The sequence below is a fragment of the Marmota monax genome, unplaced genomic scaffold, assembly GCF_021218885.2.
Source record: "Marmota monax isolate L192 unplaced genomic scaffold, Marmota_monax_Labrador192_F-V1.1 WCK01_AAM20220418_F8-fsc00042, whole genome shotgun sequence".
Lineage (NCBI taxonomy): Eukaryota > Metazoa > Chordata > Mammalia > Rodentia > Sciuridae > Marmota > Marmota monax.
This window is the reverse complement of record NW_026693008.1, coordinates 7608747-7626606: the sequence shown is the minus strand read 5'-3', so window position 1 is coordinate 7626606 and position 17860 is coordinate 7608747. Positions and strand designations below refer to the sequence as shown.

The 17860-nt window shown below is 36.4% G+C and overlaps 1 protein-coding gene across 4 annotated transcripts in view; it reads right to left on the bottom strand.

The window, feature by feature from the left end:
* Positions 1 to 17860, bottom strand: part of Cfap20dc (CFAP20 domain containing) — a 231593-nt gene that overhangs the window by 125565 nt on the left and 88168 nt on the right. For all 4 annotated transcript variants that reach the window (XM_046453013.2, XM_046453011.2, XM_046453012.2 and 1 more), the window contains one exon: positions 9206 to 9320. In XM_046453013.2, the coding sequence (XP_046308969.1) occupies positions 9206 to 9320 (115 nt within the window). The remainder of the gene's footprint in view (positions 1 to 9205; positions 9321 to 17860) is intronic.

Genomic DNA, 17860 nt, shown 5'->3' with positions numbered 1-17860 from the left:
CAGTGTCATCTACCATTGAGGCAAGTGCTGCTCCATAAATACTTCCCCTTTTGTCATACAATTAAAAAATTTTTTAGAGTTAATAATTGCCATTTTTATTATCTGCTTTATTTTCTTTGATTCTAAGTCTCCCTACATCCTAGAAAGGCTTGAAGGTGACCCCTAAGTTTGGATTTGAACAATGAGTAAGGTTTGTAGGCCCGGGAGGCGTGCAGACAGGCTGGCAGTTTCATCTCAGGGCCCTGCCCGTGCCCTCCCCGCTTATCTGAACCCTCCAGCTGGCTTTGCCATCAGCTCTGCTGGGGAATCAGTGCCTACCTCCTCCACCAGTGGAGTCCCCAGAAACCAGGCCCTTACCCATGACACACTTTCTTATTCATCATGTTCATGCTGCTTTTATTCTCTCTGCCAGGACTCAGGCTTCGGGAAAAGTACCCAAAGAATAACTGTGCATATGTGTGTGTGTGGATGACTATAGGAAGAAATGAAAATCCATTCATGCCTACGTTCCAATATTTAATTTTCACTCTTTATAGTCACTCCACAAATGAAAGTCTGGGAACTGACATCTTTACTTAATGAATCCATTTCCTGGATGTATAGATAGATGGTTCCTGAAAAAGATGGGGAAAACTTTCACAAATCCCTCTTGGCTTAAAGAAAATGGAAATTATTTTTTTGGCTTAGTTGATATTTATAAAGGTTCCAATTTTCATAAGCTTCAATAAATACTTCCTTTCTCATATAAATGCTGTGATATATTTTCCGAAGTTTTGGAAAGGAGTCTAGACTCTCTACTACCAACACGTGGATTATCTGAATTATGTAGTTGATCTTTATAAAATATTATTTTAATTATTTTTGGTGATATCATCCACTCTTACAATCCTTTTCTTTGACATCGTTCTTGATCTCTAATCACTTTACACCTATGTGAGACTCTAGTCCGGCAGGGAAGAACTCTCAACCTAAAATGTTCATAATTACAGGTTCTTAAGAAGTATACACCAGAAAAATAGAAATCTGATAAAGAAAAGACAGTTCTGTTTAGCTTGTTGATGATTAATAATTGAGTTTATGCTATTTATTTCCAGCAAGAAATTTTGCATGAAGGAGTTGACTGGCAAAGGGTGACAGAATGATTCAAAATGTGAATTTCTAGTTTTTACTGATTAATGTCTTGGCAAAGTGGATTTATTACCCTGTTGAAAGGACTGCAGATTCTATGAAATCACACACACACACAACACACACACACACAAATTCAAATGCACACAATAAAAAATTTATTGGTTGTCTCAGCACGTTTTTTTCTTTTTTGGGGTGGGGGCAGGTACCAGGGATTGAACACAGGGGTGCTTACCCACTGAGCCACATCCTTAGCCCTTTTTTGTATTTTATTTAGATACAGGGTCTTGCTGAGTTGTTTAGGGCCTCACTAAGTTGCTGAAGCTGGCTTTGAACTCTTGATCCTGCCTCAGCCTCCCAACCTGCTGGGATTACAGGCGTGAGCCACCGTGTCACCTGTCCCAGCACTTTTTGACTCCCCATAGTTTTTGATATTCTATTTGATTCCTCCTATTTTTTCTCCCTTTACTATAGAAAGGTCTCAAGATAATTGGATTCGTTTTGCCGGTGTATAAAAAACCTGAGTTACTACTAGCTCCAGCCAGCAGTATCTTTAAAAAGGAAACAACAAACAAGAAACCACAGTTTTACAACCTGGAAACCCTAAAGTACATCTCTTACAGAATTCTAGAACTACTTCCTGTTGTTGGGCCCCTACAATGGTATATAAAGAATGGGGTTTTACCACCCTAAGATACCATCTCACTCCAGTAAGATTGGCAGCCATTATGAAGTCAAACAACAACAAGTGCTGGAGAGGATGTGGGGAAAAGGGTACTCTTGTACATTGCTGGTGGGACTGCAAACTGGTGCGGCCAATCTGGAAAGCAGTATGGAGATTCCTGGGAAAGCTGGGAATGGAACCACCATTTGACCCAGCTATTGCCCTTCTTGGACTTTTCCCTGAAGACCTTAAAAGAGCGTACTACAGGGATACTGCTACATCGATGTTCATAGCAGCACAATTCACAATTGCTAGACTGTGGAACCAACCCAGATGCCCTTCAATAGATGAATGGATAAAAAAAATGTGGCATTTATACACCATGGAGTATTACGCAGCACTAAAAAATGACAAAATCATAGAATTTGCAGGGAAATGGATGGCACTAGAGCAGATTATGCTTAGTGAAGCTAGCCAATCCCTAAAAAACAAATACCAAATGTCTTCTTTGATATAATGAGAGCAACTAAGAACAGAGCAGGGAGGAAGGGCAGGAAGAAAAGATTAACATTAAACAGATACATGAGGTGGGATGGAAAGGGAGAGAAAAGGGAAATTGCATGGTAATGGAGGGAGACCCTCATTGTTATACAAATTACATATAAGAGGTTGTGAGGGGAATGGGAAAATAAACAAGGAGAGATATGAATTACAGTGGATGGGGTAGAGAGAGAAGATGGGAGGGGAGGGAGGGGGGATGGTAGAGGATAGGAAAGGTAGCAGAATACAACAGTTACTAATAGGGCATTATGTAAAAATGTGGATGTGTAACCGATGTGATTCTGCAAGCTGTATTTGGGGTAAAATTGGGAGTTCATAACCAACTTGAATCTAATGTATGAAATATGATATGTCAAGAGCTTTATAATGTTTTGAACAACCAATAAAAAAAAATTAAAAAAAAAAAGAATGGGGTTTTAAGGACCTTATTCCTGTCTTTAAATTTTCATGATAGACTTAATTTTTCAAGAGAAAACCAGCTTATAAGAAGTATGTTGCTTTATTTCCAAGTACTTGGGAATTTTCCAGTTCTTTTTGCTATTATTGGTAATTTTTTCATAGTTACAGAACATACTTTGTATGTTTTCAATCTTCGAAAATTTGTTGAGATTGACATAGCTTCACATATTGTAATTCTTGGTGAACATGCACTTGAAAATAATGCAAATTCTGCAGTTGTTAGATGAAATGTTCAACAAATGTCAAATAGATCAAGCTGATTGATAGTGCTTTTCAAGTGTATATCCTTAGTTATTATCGGAGTTATTCATGTTATTTCCGAGGGAGGAGTCTTGAAATTTCCAGCTCCACTGTGCATTTATTTTTCTCCCATTAATTCTTTTAGTTTTTGCCTCATGCATTTTAAAGCTCTGTTATTAGGAATGTCCACATTTAAGGTTGTCAGATCTTCTTGATTTAGTCCTTATCATTGTGAAATAGCTCTCTTTACACACTATCCCATTGTCTTATAGTCTTTTTTTTTGTCTGTTATGAATATAGGCACCCTAGCTTTTATGACTAATATTTGCATGGCATATCTTTTTCCATTTTTAATTTATGACTTATTTGTTTTTAGATTTAATATGCACTTCTTAGAAACATGCTATTGTATCTTGCTTGTTAGATTGGCATTCAGTCTAACAATCTCTGCCTTTTAATTGGAGGATTTAGTCCCTTTGTGCTTAATTTAATTATTTTGACATATTTTAGGTTGACATCTTGCTCTTTTTTTTCAATTTGTCCCATCTGCTCTTTGTTCCGTTTTCTATTCCTCCAATATTTTTGGATTAAAAGTAGTTTTAGTGTTCCATTAATCTTAATGGGCTCCTTAGTTATACTTCTCTATCATTTTGCCAATAGTGGCAGTAGAGTTTGCAATATTTATCTTTGTAATCTAACTTTGTCTAATATTCCAATATCTCATGGATAAGCTCATGAGGTATGCTACCTTTTCATCATTTTTTAGTGTTATTGTCACGTATTTTGACACTTATAAACTTTACAATTCAAACATTGTTTTTGTTGTACACAATACTTTCAAAATACATGAAAAAGAGTTAGATTTACCTACATATTTATCTTTATTAGCACTTTTCATTCTCTGATTTAGATCTACATTTCCACCTGGTATATATTTTTCCAGTCTTAAGAACTTCCTTTAATATTTTTTGTAGTGTCAATTTTCTAGCAATGAATTCTTTCATCAATTTGGTCCCCGAAGCTCTTTATTTTGCCACAGTTTCTGATGAATATGGATAAAAAATTCTAGATTGATAAGTCCTTCCCTGCTCCCCCACCCCCAACCTTGTACCATCTCACTGTCTCTTGCATCCTTTCTAATGGGAAGCTGGGAACATGGTAGTATTCTTATCATTGTTCTGACATCATATGAACCTTTTTCATCTGGCTGCTTTTAACATTTTCTCTTTATCACTGATTTTCAGAAATTTGGTTATGACATAACATGTTCTTTTTTTAAAATCTGCCTGTTCCTCAGTTTTCAGTTTGCTGAACTCATTTGATTTCTATATTTTTCAAGTTTCAAAAGGTTCAAGAATTACTTTTATGAATTTTCTTCTCCCAGCATTTCTTTGCTTGCCTTCTGGTACTACACTTACAATCTCAGTAGAGTGCCTGACCTTGTTCACAGCTCACTTAGACGTTGCTCATTTCTTTTGAGCCCCCCACACTTCACCATATGTTTAATATGGGTAGTTTCTATGTTGCTGACTTCAATTTCATTGATATTCTCCACTGTTTAAACTAGTGTTAAAAACATCTAGTCAATCTTTCATTTCAGATATTGTATGTATTTTTTAGTTCAAGAATGCAGATTTCTTCTCCTAGTTTCCATTTCTCTATTGTAAGTTTATATTTGTTCTGACATTATGTTCATGTTTTCCTTTAAATCTTTGAAGATATTTGCAATAATTGTTTTAAAGCCTCTGCTTCTGCATCTGTCATCTTTGTCATGCCTAAGTTTGTTTCTATTCATTGATTTTTTTTTTTCCTCTCTCCTGGTCAGGGGCTCATGTTTTCCACTTTGCATGCTAGTAACTTTTTTTTTATTGTATGCTGGACATTGCAATTGCTATTGTATGCTGCTAAGCTGCTCAATTTTATTGTCTTTTTTAGAAGAGTTTTAAATGTTGTTCCAAGAGGCAATTAATTTATTTGTCACCATCTCTGACTTGGCTAGATAGGTCTGATATTTTCCTTCAGGAGCACTGGTATTTGGCACAGCCCATTGTCAGTAATTGTTTACATATTTGTTTTTTCTGCAGTTTTATAATCTGCTTAAGGAAAAAGGTCATGTGTCATTCACTTTGGGATTCATGTCATCTGACATAGGCCTTGGTCCACAGTAAGGACTTGATAAATACTCATGAACTGAAGTACCTCTAAGTTGAGAGGCTTTTTATGACACCATATTCACAAGTTAATAAACATGGGTTCACAATGAGAGACAATAGTGAAGCAGTAACAACATTGCCTAGTATCAATTGAGCACTTACTGTGAGCTCCATATTATTCTAAGTTATAGCTCATTTAATCCAAACAACTGCTCTTTTAAGTGAGTTGTACCACTGTCAGTGTCTGATGAGGAAACTGGAGCACAGAGAGATTAACTGACTCGCCCAAGGATCTTCAGCCAGGAAACTTCTGAACTAGCTTCAGAATGTCTGCAGTCTAGGTCCAGTGGCCTCACTTCAAAACCCCAACAGTATGCTCCCTGTTCATTTGATTTGAAAATGGGGTAACCCCTAATCTGGTAATCATCTGTTTTCCAAACAAACTTTCTTTGAATTAGTTGTATTTCCTTCTGAATTAATTGTGTCTCCTCCAGCAGAGGAAGGCATGGAACAGCAATTCCTTCCCCAAATATCTTCCCCACAGACTGACAGATGAATAGGGAGAGAAAAACGGATACTTGTTAACAGATGAGGTGAAATATTTACAAACTCTTAAATAAGTACCATAAACATTATAGTGGATTCTCGGTTAGAGATTTTATTGAGACATTCTCTAATTGTATCTTTTGTGTATCTCTAAACCACCTTGTGCCTGCATGAATCTGCCACCTCCATTTCCTTCTCATGCTACTGAAGAAATTAAATATTGTTGAAAACCCCAAGTTTCCAAATCACTGGCTCTATGAGAAACATTCTTTGAGGAGAATGGGAACTTTTGAGTAGAAGTTTTAACAATGTAATACCAGACCTCTATAAAAATACCATCAAGATGTGGTTCAAGAAGGTACAACTCTTCAGGAGTTGTACCCATTTAAATGACAACGATTTAGGCATTATTTATCATATTTATGTCTCCAATGAGTGATTTATTCTGAATGACATAATTGAACTTCCTATTCAAATGGAATTTAATTTATTATACATTTATACCTACTTTAACAGCAAGATGTTGATGTTCATCTGACACCATCACCAACTAACTGAAATTATATTTAAGAAGTAAAATTGATTCCAGTGAGTTCCGAATAAGTGGGTACTTCCATTGTTTAATCTGATGGTTATTAATTTTTTAATTGTTATTGCCATTGAAAACTCAAACATATTGATTGCTATAATTTAAATATTAAAGTGACTCCTCAAAATTTAGAATAGCATGAAAAATAAATTGGAAAGATTAACATTTAAAGGTCATTGAACAGAAAGTGGCCTATATGTAAATATTCATGTTGGTTTAGCTATAAAAATATTAACTTTAATTTTTGCCTCTGGCTACCTAAAGGCTTTAGTCCAAAGAACCAAGGAAGAATGGCCCACTTGGCAATTAAGTTCTAAATCGGGTGTGGGAAGCCGAACACCTGGAGGGCCCAGGCAGAGGACTTGAATGAGTGAAGCAAAAGGGTCTGCACGCACCTGCGCACTTTGAGAGTAGAGAGGACTGAAGTTCATTGGACCATGCCCAGCTCTCCAGAGAGGGTGCGGTTGCCACTTGGCTCAAGCTGACTGTTGTGCAAAAAGGCAGGCTCAGTGGGGACAGATGTGTGTTTTTTTTCAAAAGAGGTTAGAAAGCAGGAACTTTATTGTGAAATCTCCTGTTTTCTAAAGCTGATGTGCTTTTAGAATGCTGTTTTGAGGTTTACCAACAAAAATATCCACTAGTTGCCAAAGGACAGAAAGACACCTGTCTGATTGGGAGGAAACAGAAATGAGGGCAAGGATTTCTTAATATGTGTTTGAACACTCCTGAACATTTGTGGAATCAAATATGAGGAGCATATTTAGAACTCTGGCCAGGAAAACCTCATTATTTTTAACTTCTATAAAGCACATCAAGACTTACTTGTTTGTTCAACAAACATTTATTGAGCACTTTCTATGTGTTACGTACTGATAGGGCCTAGGGATAGAAGCCCACTAAGACATGCTTATAGTATAATGGGGGAGACAAGGAGATACTCAATTAAAGTGCACAGTCGAGAAGTATTAGGAAGGTTATGAAATTGTGAATGGCGAGATGTCCCCAAAACATCTGATCCAAGAGGGTGAAATCACAGAGGGCTTCCTGGAAGAAATAGCATTTAAAGAGTAAATGGGATCTATAATCCTTGCCAAGGGCTTACTATACCAGCATTATTCTAAGAACCTTAGATTTATTAACTCATGTAAATCCCCACAACAGCCTTAATGGTGGGTGTATACACTTCATATTAGCTGCATCTTATAGATGAGGAAAATGAACATAGAAATTTGTACAGGAGTGTCAGAACTCAGATTCTAAGTTCTTAACCTTTATATATTATTTACATTACATATTTAATAAAAATGTAGAAGAATTGTCAGAGCCTAGATTCTGTGCTGTAGTAGGGTTCAGAACCCAGATTCTCTGTTCTTGCTCTCACAGCATATACCACATATAAGCATATGTGGGAATTCTGTTGACGTGGGTCGTAGCTCATTCAGCTACATACATTTCTGATGTTGGTTCATACCATTCCTTGCTGCTACCACCTAGTCTTCACTAACTTTAATCTGTAATGTAGCAAATGGTCTCCTCAACTTTGCTTTCCTACCCTTCCAAATCATTGCAAATATTAATCTTCCCAAAGCCAGAACTGACTGTATTCCTTTCCTACTCCAAAAGCTTTAATGGGCTTCTTTTCTCTATCATAGTGGTTCCCAAAGAGTAGAACGTGTACCATCTGGGAGATGATTTTAGATATTATATGGGAGTGGCATTAAATGACATTAAATAATCACAGAATAAAAATTTCCCTCTTATCAATATTCTTTCAGTCCCTAACTATGCCAGAAATAAATATTTTACATGTATCTAATCCTTAATAAACTTTATTTTAAACAAAGAACAATCCTCAGAATAGGGCCTTTAATAAGAAACCCTATTTAGCTAGATATTAAAATACTATGTTGGTTTTTGTGTGTTTATTTTAGATTTTATTTTTTTGCAAACTGTACTGATTTTTCATTCCTAAGAGCGATACAAAGTTTTCTTTTAAAATAAATTTCAGCCAAAGGAAAGTGAGTCAACTTAAAAGAAAGCATCAGGCATATCCTCAAACAGGTAATACATAAACATGGTACAGAGAGTAGTAGCAAAATGACTTAAATTTGAGAAATACTGCTCAGTCAGATCAAGCCCTTCAGAAGTTACACAACAGACCTGCAATCTCCTGAAATCTATTAGGCTGTAGCAGGACTGATATTTCTTAGGTTATTTTTAAGGCTGGTAACAATTAATAGTTCTGTGTTCTCCAAAGATGGACTGCTATCCTCCAAAGATGGACCACTGTCCTCCAAAGATGGACCGCTGTCCTCCAAAGAAGGACCACTGTCCTCCAAAGATGGACAACTCTCCCACAGAAGATGGACCACTATTCCTCATAGATGGACCATTCTCCTCCAAAGATGGACCACTGTCCCCCAAAGACAAACCATAGTCCCCTAGAGATGGACCACTATGCAGCCTACGTTTTTGCCTATGCTATTCCTTCTCTTGGAATGCCTGGCTCTCCATCTGTCCCTGTTGAGATCTTCCAGTCCTTCCAAGGGCATACTAAGTGCTCTCTCCTTCATACAGCCTTTCCTCTTCTGGTAGCCAGACAGATTTCTTTCTCTTTTACAATTCTTTCCACAGTTCCAATAGCACCTTTTCTCTCCCCTGTACTTTCTATCACAGGTTGGTGACATAGTGTTTAAACAACATTCTTTCACCTAGTAGATTTCAAGGGAGAGGAAGGAAGGGCATGAATTTTCATTTTTTTGTACACGATGGTACTGAACAAATGTCCTCATATACACAGTAGGCCCATGATTGGTATTTACTCTATAAATTTAATATTTTAGGCAACATTTGTGTGATACTTACAATTTTGCGCTTGATCATAAAGAGTGGGATTTTTGCATGAAGAGGGGTTGAGGATAGTTCCTTATAGACCGTTGATAAATACAATCTTCTTTTGATGTTCCCTAAATCAGTAATTCTAAAAGAAGAGACAAGACAGAAGAGACAAAGACTCCCATCAATTTAATAACCACTTCTTTGGATCATCATTAAAATGATATAATTTATCATATAGACCCTTTCCAACAGGGAGTTCGAACACAGGATTTTAGAATTGCCGTTTTCTTTTAAGAAGTAATAAAATTTCTTCCTTAGATTCAAAGTGCTCAGAAGCCTGAATATATAAATCCACTTAATATGCTAATTTATTTCAGTACTCTGCAACTAGATTTCCACTGTCCTCCAGCCTATGAAAAAAATTCAATTTGTATGAACTGAGAAACTGCTAGCCTTTAATAACCATGCTTGTTCCAGCCCCTTAAGCTTGTGTTATCTTGGGACATACTGTCACCTACTAAATAGGAAAACATTATGGGTTTCTTTCCCTAAAAATGCACCTGTCATTTTATATAGGCTCTTGGTCTGCTTAGAGATACACACAAAACACCGAATGTCGGTTTCACTTCCTAAGCACATATCTTCCAACTAGAATTATAATACACAAGCTTATTGCTCACTCTTCAGGTCAACCTGCAGTGATACCAAGGACACTGAATTTGAACATCTTTAATAGATTTAGACCACAGCCATGATCACAAAGATTAGGTTTGCTTCAAATTGATAGAGGCTCATTTTTATGTTCTGCTTCCTTTAGGTCTCAGAGGTAACACAGTGGGCTGAAAATCTCCAAGCCTGTCTCAGGCTGCTATATTGTAGAATTGATGCTTTCTTGAGAAAATCTCCAAGCCTGTCTCAGGCTGCTATATTGTAGAATTGATGCTTTCTTGAAAACTGTCCTTTCATCTGAGAATAAATGATTTTTTCCCTGTGTTTGGCAATTTGGTCTACGTGTATTACACTGCTAATTTTCTAAATATTAGCCATCCTCCAAAGAGATGTTTCACTGAAATACACTATTGTCAATATTTATTATAGAATTAACTATTTTTAAAAATCAACATAGCCTTTTCTATAGCTCTTTCACGTCTCTTCCTTCCAATTTTCTGATTTCATCTTTTGCCTCCCTCTAAAGCAGTCTGTTGTGGGAAAAATGTCATTAAACAATGTCAGGAATAAATGCAGCAAAAATTAAGTGAGATGATTCCAGGGTATACTCCAGACCTAAAAATTCTGTTCTTCCTACACTGAGACCTCATAAAGCTTTAAGTCCATAATCAGAATATTTTAATCAGCCTTTTCACCACTGTGACCAAAACATCTGACAAGAACAAATTTAAAGGAGGAAGGGTTTATTTGGTGTTCATGGTTTCAGAGGTCTCAGTCCATGTGTGGCTGATTCCATTGCTCAGGCCCCAAGGTGAGGGCTGAACATCAAGGCGGGAGGGTGTGGAGGAGAAAAGCAGTTCAGGACATGGCAGCAAGAAGCAGAGAGATCTCTGCTCACCAGGGAAAAAATATAAACCCAAATGGCACGCCCCAGTGACCTACCTCCTGCAGCCACCCCCTACCTGCTTACATTACTGCCCAGTTAATCCATATCAGTGGTTAGGGTTAAGGCTCTCATAACCTAATCATTTCACCTCTGAAAATTCTTGTACTGTCTCACGCATGAGCTGTTGGGGGGACACCTGATATCTAAACCATAACACAGAGCTAGAATGTCACAGTGTTAACACTACTGTAGGATTATACTTAGATGCATAAGTAAATGCAGGATCTCATTCATCCTAAGGCACAATCTTGAATGTGGCATGAGCACATGGTGGGTACAGGGGGTACACCACCAACCACTGAAGTGCAGGAAGAAAACATTAGAACTTTCATCCCATCCTTTAAAAAAATGTTATTTTTAGGCACATTTCATTACATAGTAGTTCAGCAACATAGATTTGTATTTTCAAGGTAAATGAATGTACCATGTGGTAGGTATGTGTGAATATTTTACTAGTGGGGTATAGGATTAAATACGTTTGGAAAGCATTGTCATCAGGACGTGCCTAGGTCTCTCCTGTAAGAAGTTCTGATTAGGGAAGAGAGGGAAAGGCTCCTGAGACTCAGGAAAGAAAAGGAAGTGAAAAGAGGGACCGCATAAACCAAAGACTCGCCTGTGACATGATTTTATTAAAGGTTTCCTTTGCTTGTAGGGATAAGAGTATATGATTTTTATCAAAATTACTGAAGATCAAACTCCCAACAGAGAAATGTGTCAGTATACTGTCACTTCATTGGCACATGGAACTTTAGGAACATTCATTCACTCCTTCTCACATTCAACAAATGCTGAGCCAGGGAATGTGCTAGAGACACATCAACAACACAATGGTGACAAAGACAAGGTCCCACCCTCCTGGAGCTTGTATGCTACTGGAAAAGTCAGGTGATAAAAGTATAAAGAGACAAAATAGTTAAAAGTTATCCTAAATTCGATGAAAGAAAGAAATAAGAGACTAACTAGAGGATAGCAAGAAATGATCTACTTTAAGCCGCACCAGCAAGGTCTGAGCTGGTAGGTAAGGAAGGGAAGAACATGAGGTAGAGAGGTAGGAAGGAGCCAAATCTTGCAGGGCCCTTATGCCAAGGAAAGGAGTGTGTAAGAGGGCCACATTCTAAACTACACAATTAATGGATATAATAAACATAGTCACGGTTTCTTGTGTTGCTGCTGGATGACAGTTGTGTAACTGAAATGCACAGATTTGAGTGTATGATCAGTGTATTTCATTGTTTGCATGACTGTATACATTCATGTAATTACCACTCTGATGAAAATATAACACATGCCCATTAGCCTAGAAAGTTCCCTCTGGCCCCCTCTAGTTGATCCTCACCCATGGGCAAACACTCTGTTATCTGATTATTAATTTCTTACAAATGGAATGGTGTAGAATATACTCTTCTTTGTCTGCTTCTTTCATTTAGCATGACATTTTAAAAATTCATGCTGTAGCACTGTATCAATGGTGATATTTTAAAAAATTGCTGAGTCTTATATGTATATCCAATAACTTATCCATTTTCCTACTGATGGACATTTGAGGTGATTTCAGTTCTGCTTTCTAATGAATAAAACCTGTATAAACATGCTGGCAAGATCTTGTCACGGACATGTATTTTCATTCTCTTGATAAATAACTAGGAATGGAAATGTTGAGTTCTTGAGGAAAATATTTATATAATTTTATAGAAACAGCTTTTCAGGGTGGTTACAATGTTTCCACACCCTCACTTTTTGATGCTATTAGAATTTTAAATTTTAGCCATTGTTAGTTGGTATGAAATTTATATAATTGTGGTTTTATTTGCATTTGTCTTTTGACTAATGATATTAAGCATTATTGTAATGTTGACTGATATAGCTCCAATTGTGGAATATCTGTTAAATCTTCTACTCAACTTTTATTGTGTTGTTTTCTCATAATTGTTAAAGTTTTTACACATTTTGGAGACATGTTCTTTGTCAGATATATGTATAGTGAATGCTTTCTTGACTTACACACACACACACACACATATATATATATACATGTTTTGTGTGCATATATGTATGTGTGTGTATATATATGTGTATATTAATTTAGCCATGTGTTCTAGTAGCTTTCATATATTTCTGAGGATTTTCTACATTACTAATCATGTCCTCATAGAATACAGACCTCTTCTTTTTCAGTCTTTATGCTTTTTGTTTAATTTTTTGCTCTATTGCACTGATATTTTAGGACATTGAGCATATACATATATGTACACACAAAACATATGTATATTGATTTTTTTTTGTGGTGCTGAGAATCCAAACCAGGGTGTTGTGCATGCTAAGCAGGCTCTTTACCACTTAGAAATACCCCCAGACTTTTATTCCCTATTTTCTTAATAGCATAGTAAAAACTTTTTATTTGAAAATAATTTCCACCATAGAGAAAAGTATCAAGCATAATACAAAGACTCATATAGATTCACCGATGTGGTTGCTTTTTGATTAGCTGAAGTTTAATTTGATGAATTTCAGTTTGTCATTATTTAGACTAGTGATTTCTGTATCTTTAAAGAAATCTTGCCTAGCACAAAGTTGCAAAAATATTTTCCTGTTTCCTTCTACATCTTATAGCCTCAATTTTATATATAGCTTTGATACATCCCACATTGGTTTCTAAAAATAATGAAGAGGTATGGAATTTCGTTAAATGAGTTAGGGGGTTGAGTTATTCTCTTTCTGTGTGTTTATCCAGTTTTTCCAGAATCTTTTATTAAAGATTCTCTTTTCCTCAGTGAAATGCCATGAAAATCAATTGATCATATCACATTAGTCCATTTTCTATTACTATGCTGAAATATTTGAGACCAGGTGTTATTGTTTAGGTATTAGCTGTCCCCCAAAAGCTCATGTGTGAGATAATGCAAGGGGGTGAAATGACTGGGTCATGAGTATGTTCACCTAATCAATGCATGAATCCACTGAGATGAATTAACTGGGAGGTAACTGAAGGTACGTAGTGTGTGGCTGGAGGAGATGGGTCATTGGATGTGCCTTTGGGATTTATTTATTATTTATTTATTTTTAAATTGATTTTTTTTAAATACACGACAGCAGAATGTATTACAATTCTTATTACACATATAGAGTACAATTTTCATATCTTTGTATAAAGTATGTTCATACCAATTCATGACTTTATACATGTACTTTTTTTTGCATTACACAATTATATTTATATTTTTCTTATACCACTACACTGATGTTTTAGGACCTTGAACATATATTGTTAGAAGTGAGGAGAGCTGACAGCCCTTGGGGGAAGGGGTTCATTATGTCCCTATCAAATGGTAGACATAGGTTTCCTTTATCAAATTGAGAGTGCTTTTCTATTCCTACTTTTTGATATATTTTTTTAATCATGAACAGGTATGGAATTTCATTAAATGATTTTTTGCATTGATTGATCCTATATCTTTTAAATTTATTTTATCTAAATATTGAATGATCTGGTTGATTTTCAAATGTGATATGTTAGGTTTTGATAGCAAGGCTAAATTAACCTCTTAAAATGTAGGGAAGTGTTTCCTTCTCTTGTGTTTTTGGAAAGTATTCATTTAAAAAGATGCTAATTCTTTAAATTTTAATAGAATTTGCTATATCTGAAGTTTTCTCCCTGGGATGATTTTGCTTATGTAATGTCTTCAATAGACAACAGTAGTATTCAGATCTCTAATTTTTCTTGGTTCAGTTGTGTTCTTCATTTAGAATTGTTGAGTTTATTGCCATAAGGTGGCTTATCTTATCCCATTTATTATCTTGTTAACATCAGTTGGATCTGTAGTGGTATCCCTCTCTTATCCTTCACATTGATAATGTCTGACTTCTCTCTCATTTATTAATCAGTCCTGTTACGGTTTATCAAGTTTATCTTTACAAAGAAACAACATTTGGCTGTATCAAATTTCTCTTTTTTATTTTCCATTTTATTGATTCTGGACTTATTATTCCTTTCCTTCTACTTATCTTGGGTTAAATTTACTTTTTGTTCCCCATTAGCTTCTTAGGATGAAAATTTATATTGTTAATTCTATGTCTTTCTTTTTCTCATATAGACATCTAAAACTATATATTAAGATAAAAAAAGATATTATGGTAGGTACATTCCTCACATTCTATATTGAACTTTAATTTTCATTCAATTTGAGATATTTTCTAGTATCTCTTAAGATCTCTTCTTTGAGTCCTGGGTTGCTTAAAAGTATTCTATTTAAATTCAAAATATTAAGGCCTTTTTAAATAAAGTATACTGTTATTTTTTTGGTGGTGTTGGGGATCAAACCCAGGGTCTTGTGCATGCTAGGCAAGTGTCCAACCACTGAATTACAACCCCAGCCCTTGATTTTTACATTTAGTTCCATCATGGTCAAAGAATATATTTTGTAAAGTTTCTTTTTCTAAAATTTATTAAGACATATCATAAGACTTCTTTAGAACTTCTTCCTGCTCCATTCTGGATCCAGTCTTCCAATAGGTCTTAAATTTGTGACTTCTAACTATTATCCCATGGAAAGCCTGCTGAAAGGACTCTCTCTAAGCTAGTAAGACTGAGTATAGTCTGCTGCAATGTGGTAATTTACCTAAAGGAAAAAAATCTATTGTTTACTCAGCATAGAACAAGAAGACGACTTAGACTTTGGTGCCTGAAATATACTTCCCAAGGGAAAGATATTATTATCAAATAAATATTATCTATTGAACATTTTCTGTGTGCCAACACTGCATTGAGCATTTATATGCATTCTCATTGAATCTTCCTAAAAACCTTACAAGATATGGACCATTATTATCATCTCTATTTTACAGATAAGGAAACTAAAACTTAGTTGGTAATGTTAGGTGATTTTCCCAAATTTACATACCCAGCAGAGTCCAGATTAAACTGAGATTTAGTTAATTCTACTTATGACCACTTTCTGAACCCCATGCTTTCTTTTCAGGGTGGGTGATGCACATCCATAGAAGGATGATCTTTGTTCCTGTATCTGATGCCTGAGACTCTGCCCTGTTGTGTGTTTGGCTGGTCATAGCCCCCAACTGCAGTTTGTGTGGGAATTGATTATCTTCTTTCCATTGACAAAGCCTTCCTTTAGGTACGTCAAAAAGCTCTGATGGAAAAACAGAAACCCAGAAGACCTGGGTAGGGGAGATAGCAAAGCTATGATTACACAGTTAGAAAGGGAAGGGAAGTATATTCCCCAAAGTCTAAACCCCTACCATATGCCAAAACCTGCAAAATTTATCTCATTTATTCTTCCCAACAACTCTTTGAAGTAGAACTCAGTATTCACCTCTGATCAATGTAGTGTGAGGCTTAGAGACATTAAGAAACTTGGTCAAGTTCTCATAGCAAGGAAGTAGCAAGGCCAGGAAGTCTACTAAAACCTATAAAGATAAGACACAGGGATAATGCTAAGTTAATTCCAAGTCTATCTGACGATTCCAGAGGATGGGAGTTACCTGACTCAGTGCTTTTGAAAGGCTGTGTGCTTAACAGGAAGGAAAGGAGGAGTGACGGGCCTATAATCATTTACTTTACTTCAGGGCATTCTAGGAAGAAAAGTGACCAGCCAAAATTCCTTGCAAACCCAACTGACCTCCTGACAAATATACTAATGGTATTTGTCAGGGGAAAAAGTCTTAATGGAATGCTTTTTGCATGGTGTACTCTGATCTGTTTAGAATTCCTCATGGTTAACAAACTGGAATCCTTGGGCTTATAGGGGCATGGTTCCTGGGAAAATATCACTGAAGCTAAAAAGGTATAAAATGGCCAAAATGGCTCTCTCTAGATAAGTGGTACTTCCCCTCAGGTACTGCTTGGAGAACTTATCTGTTAAATCTGAGCCAGAAAGGACTGGAGAGCTTGGGTGGCAGGCCTGGATCTCTCTCTGCCTCTTGAATCCCTGAAATCATGAATAAAACTCAGTACTGGCTAACGTCTCCAATTTGTGAGTCTTTTTGGCAATACAATCCTTAGAGCCATAGCATACACCTGGTTGTTTGGTAGCCTCTTTAGGAAGTACATTCCCCAAAGCAGGGTCTGAGACAAGGAAATACCTGCAGTGACACCACTGCAAATGACAGGGTTCCATCCCATCAAGATTCTAAAGACACGTACAGAACACCTCAAAGAACTGACCGCCTGAATTGTGGGAGGGGAGAGCACATAGCCAGTGACTCCCAATCTTTAAAGGTTAAGGGCTGCCTCTGGGGCCTTAACTCCCAGTATCTCCAAGCTGTGCCTGTCCCTGGGAGAGAGCTCCCACTGCACCAAAAAGAAGTCCCTGGGGTGGACATTTGTACCAAACTGTCCACTACTACCGTAGCTCATAGCAGGGGTGGTCCAGGGGACAAGACATGGTACACTGATAATGCCAGCATGCTTGCTACTGCTTAAACATACTCCCTTCTTTATTATTTTCCTACCTTTGTGTATGCTCTTTTCCGAGAAAGCTTCTCTGTGATGCCAACTAAAATTGTAATCATTCATCACAGTTTGATCGACAAGCTGTCTGCCTCTTCCTTGAAAACGATTTGGATCTCCACAAGAAAAATAATCATGTATTTCTTTAACTTACTACAGTCTGTTTTTCAACCTCTGCTACTGAAAGTTTTCTTTCTCCCGTTTGTTCTAGGTCAGTGCCTATCTATAGTCCATTTTATGGGCCATAGGTTCATAACAGATCTTTTCCTTTGTTTTCATGGGTGAATAATATGAAGTCCCATATATTTTAGTTTTAGCACTCGGTAGTAACATTTTACTTGAGTTTAAAAGAGTTATTAGAATTTGATATTTCAAAGCTCATTCTAGATTTTAAAGAAATCTCTCATTTTTAAGTTCCACAAAGAAGTCTGACTGCCCTGAAACTCTGGGGATTGCAAATTTCCTAATGTGCATATATAGAAGCGTAAGGGGTGTGGACTTTCTCTCATTTGGAGGAAGGACAATTTATTACAAATTCATCATCAATACTATTTTGATTGGGTTGTAGTTTTCAAGTAGTGCTATTCAAAGTTTTCAGTAATAA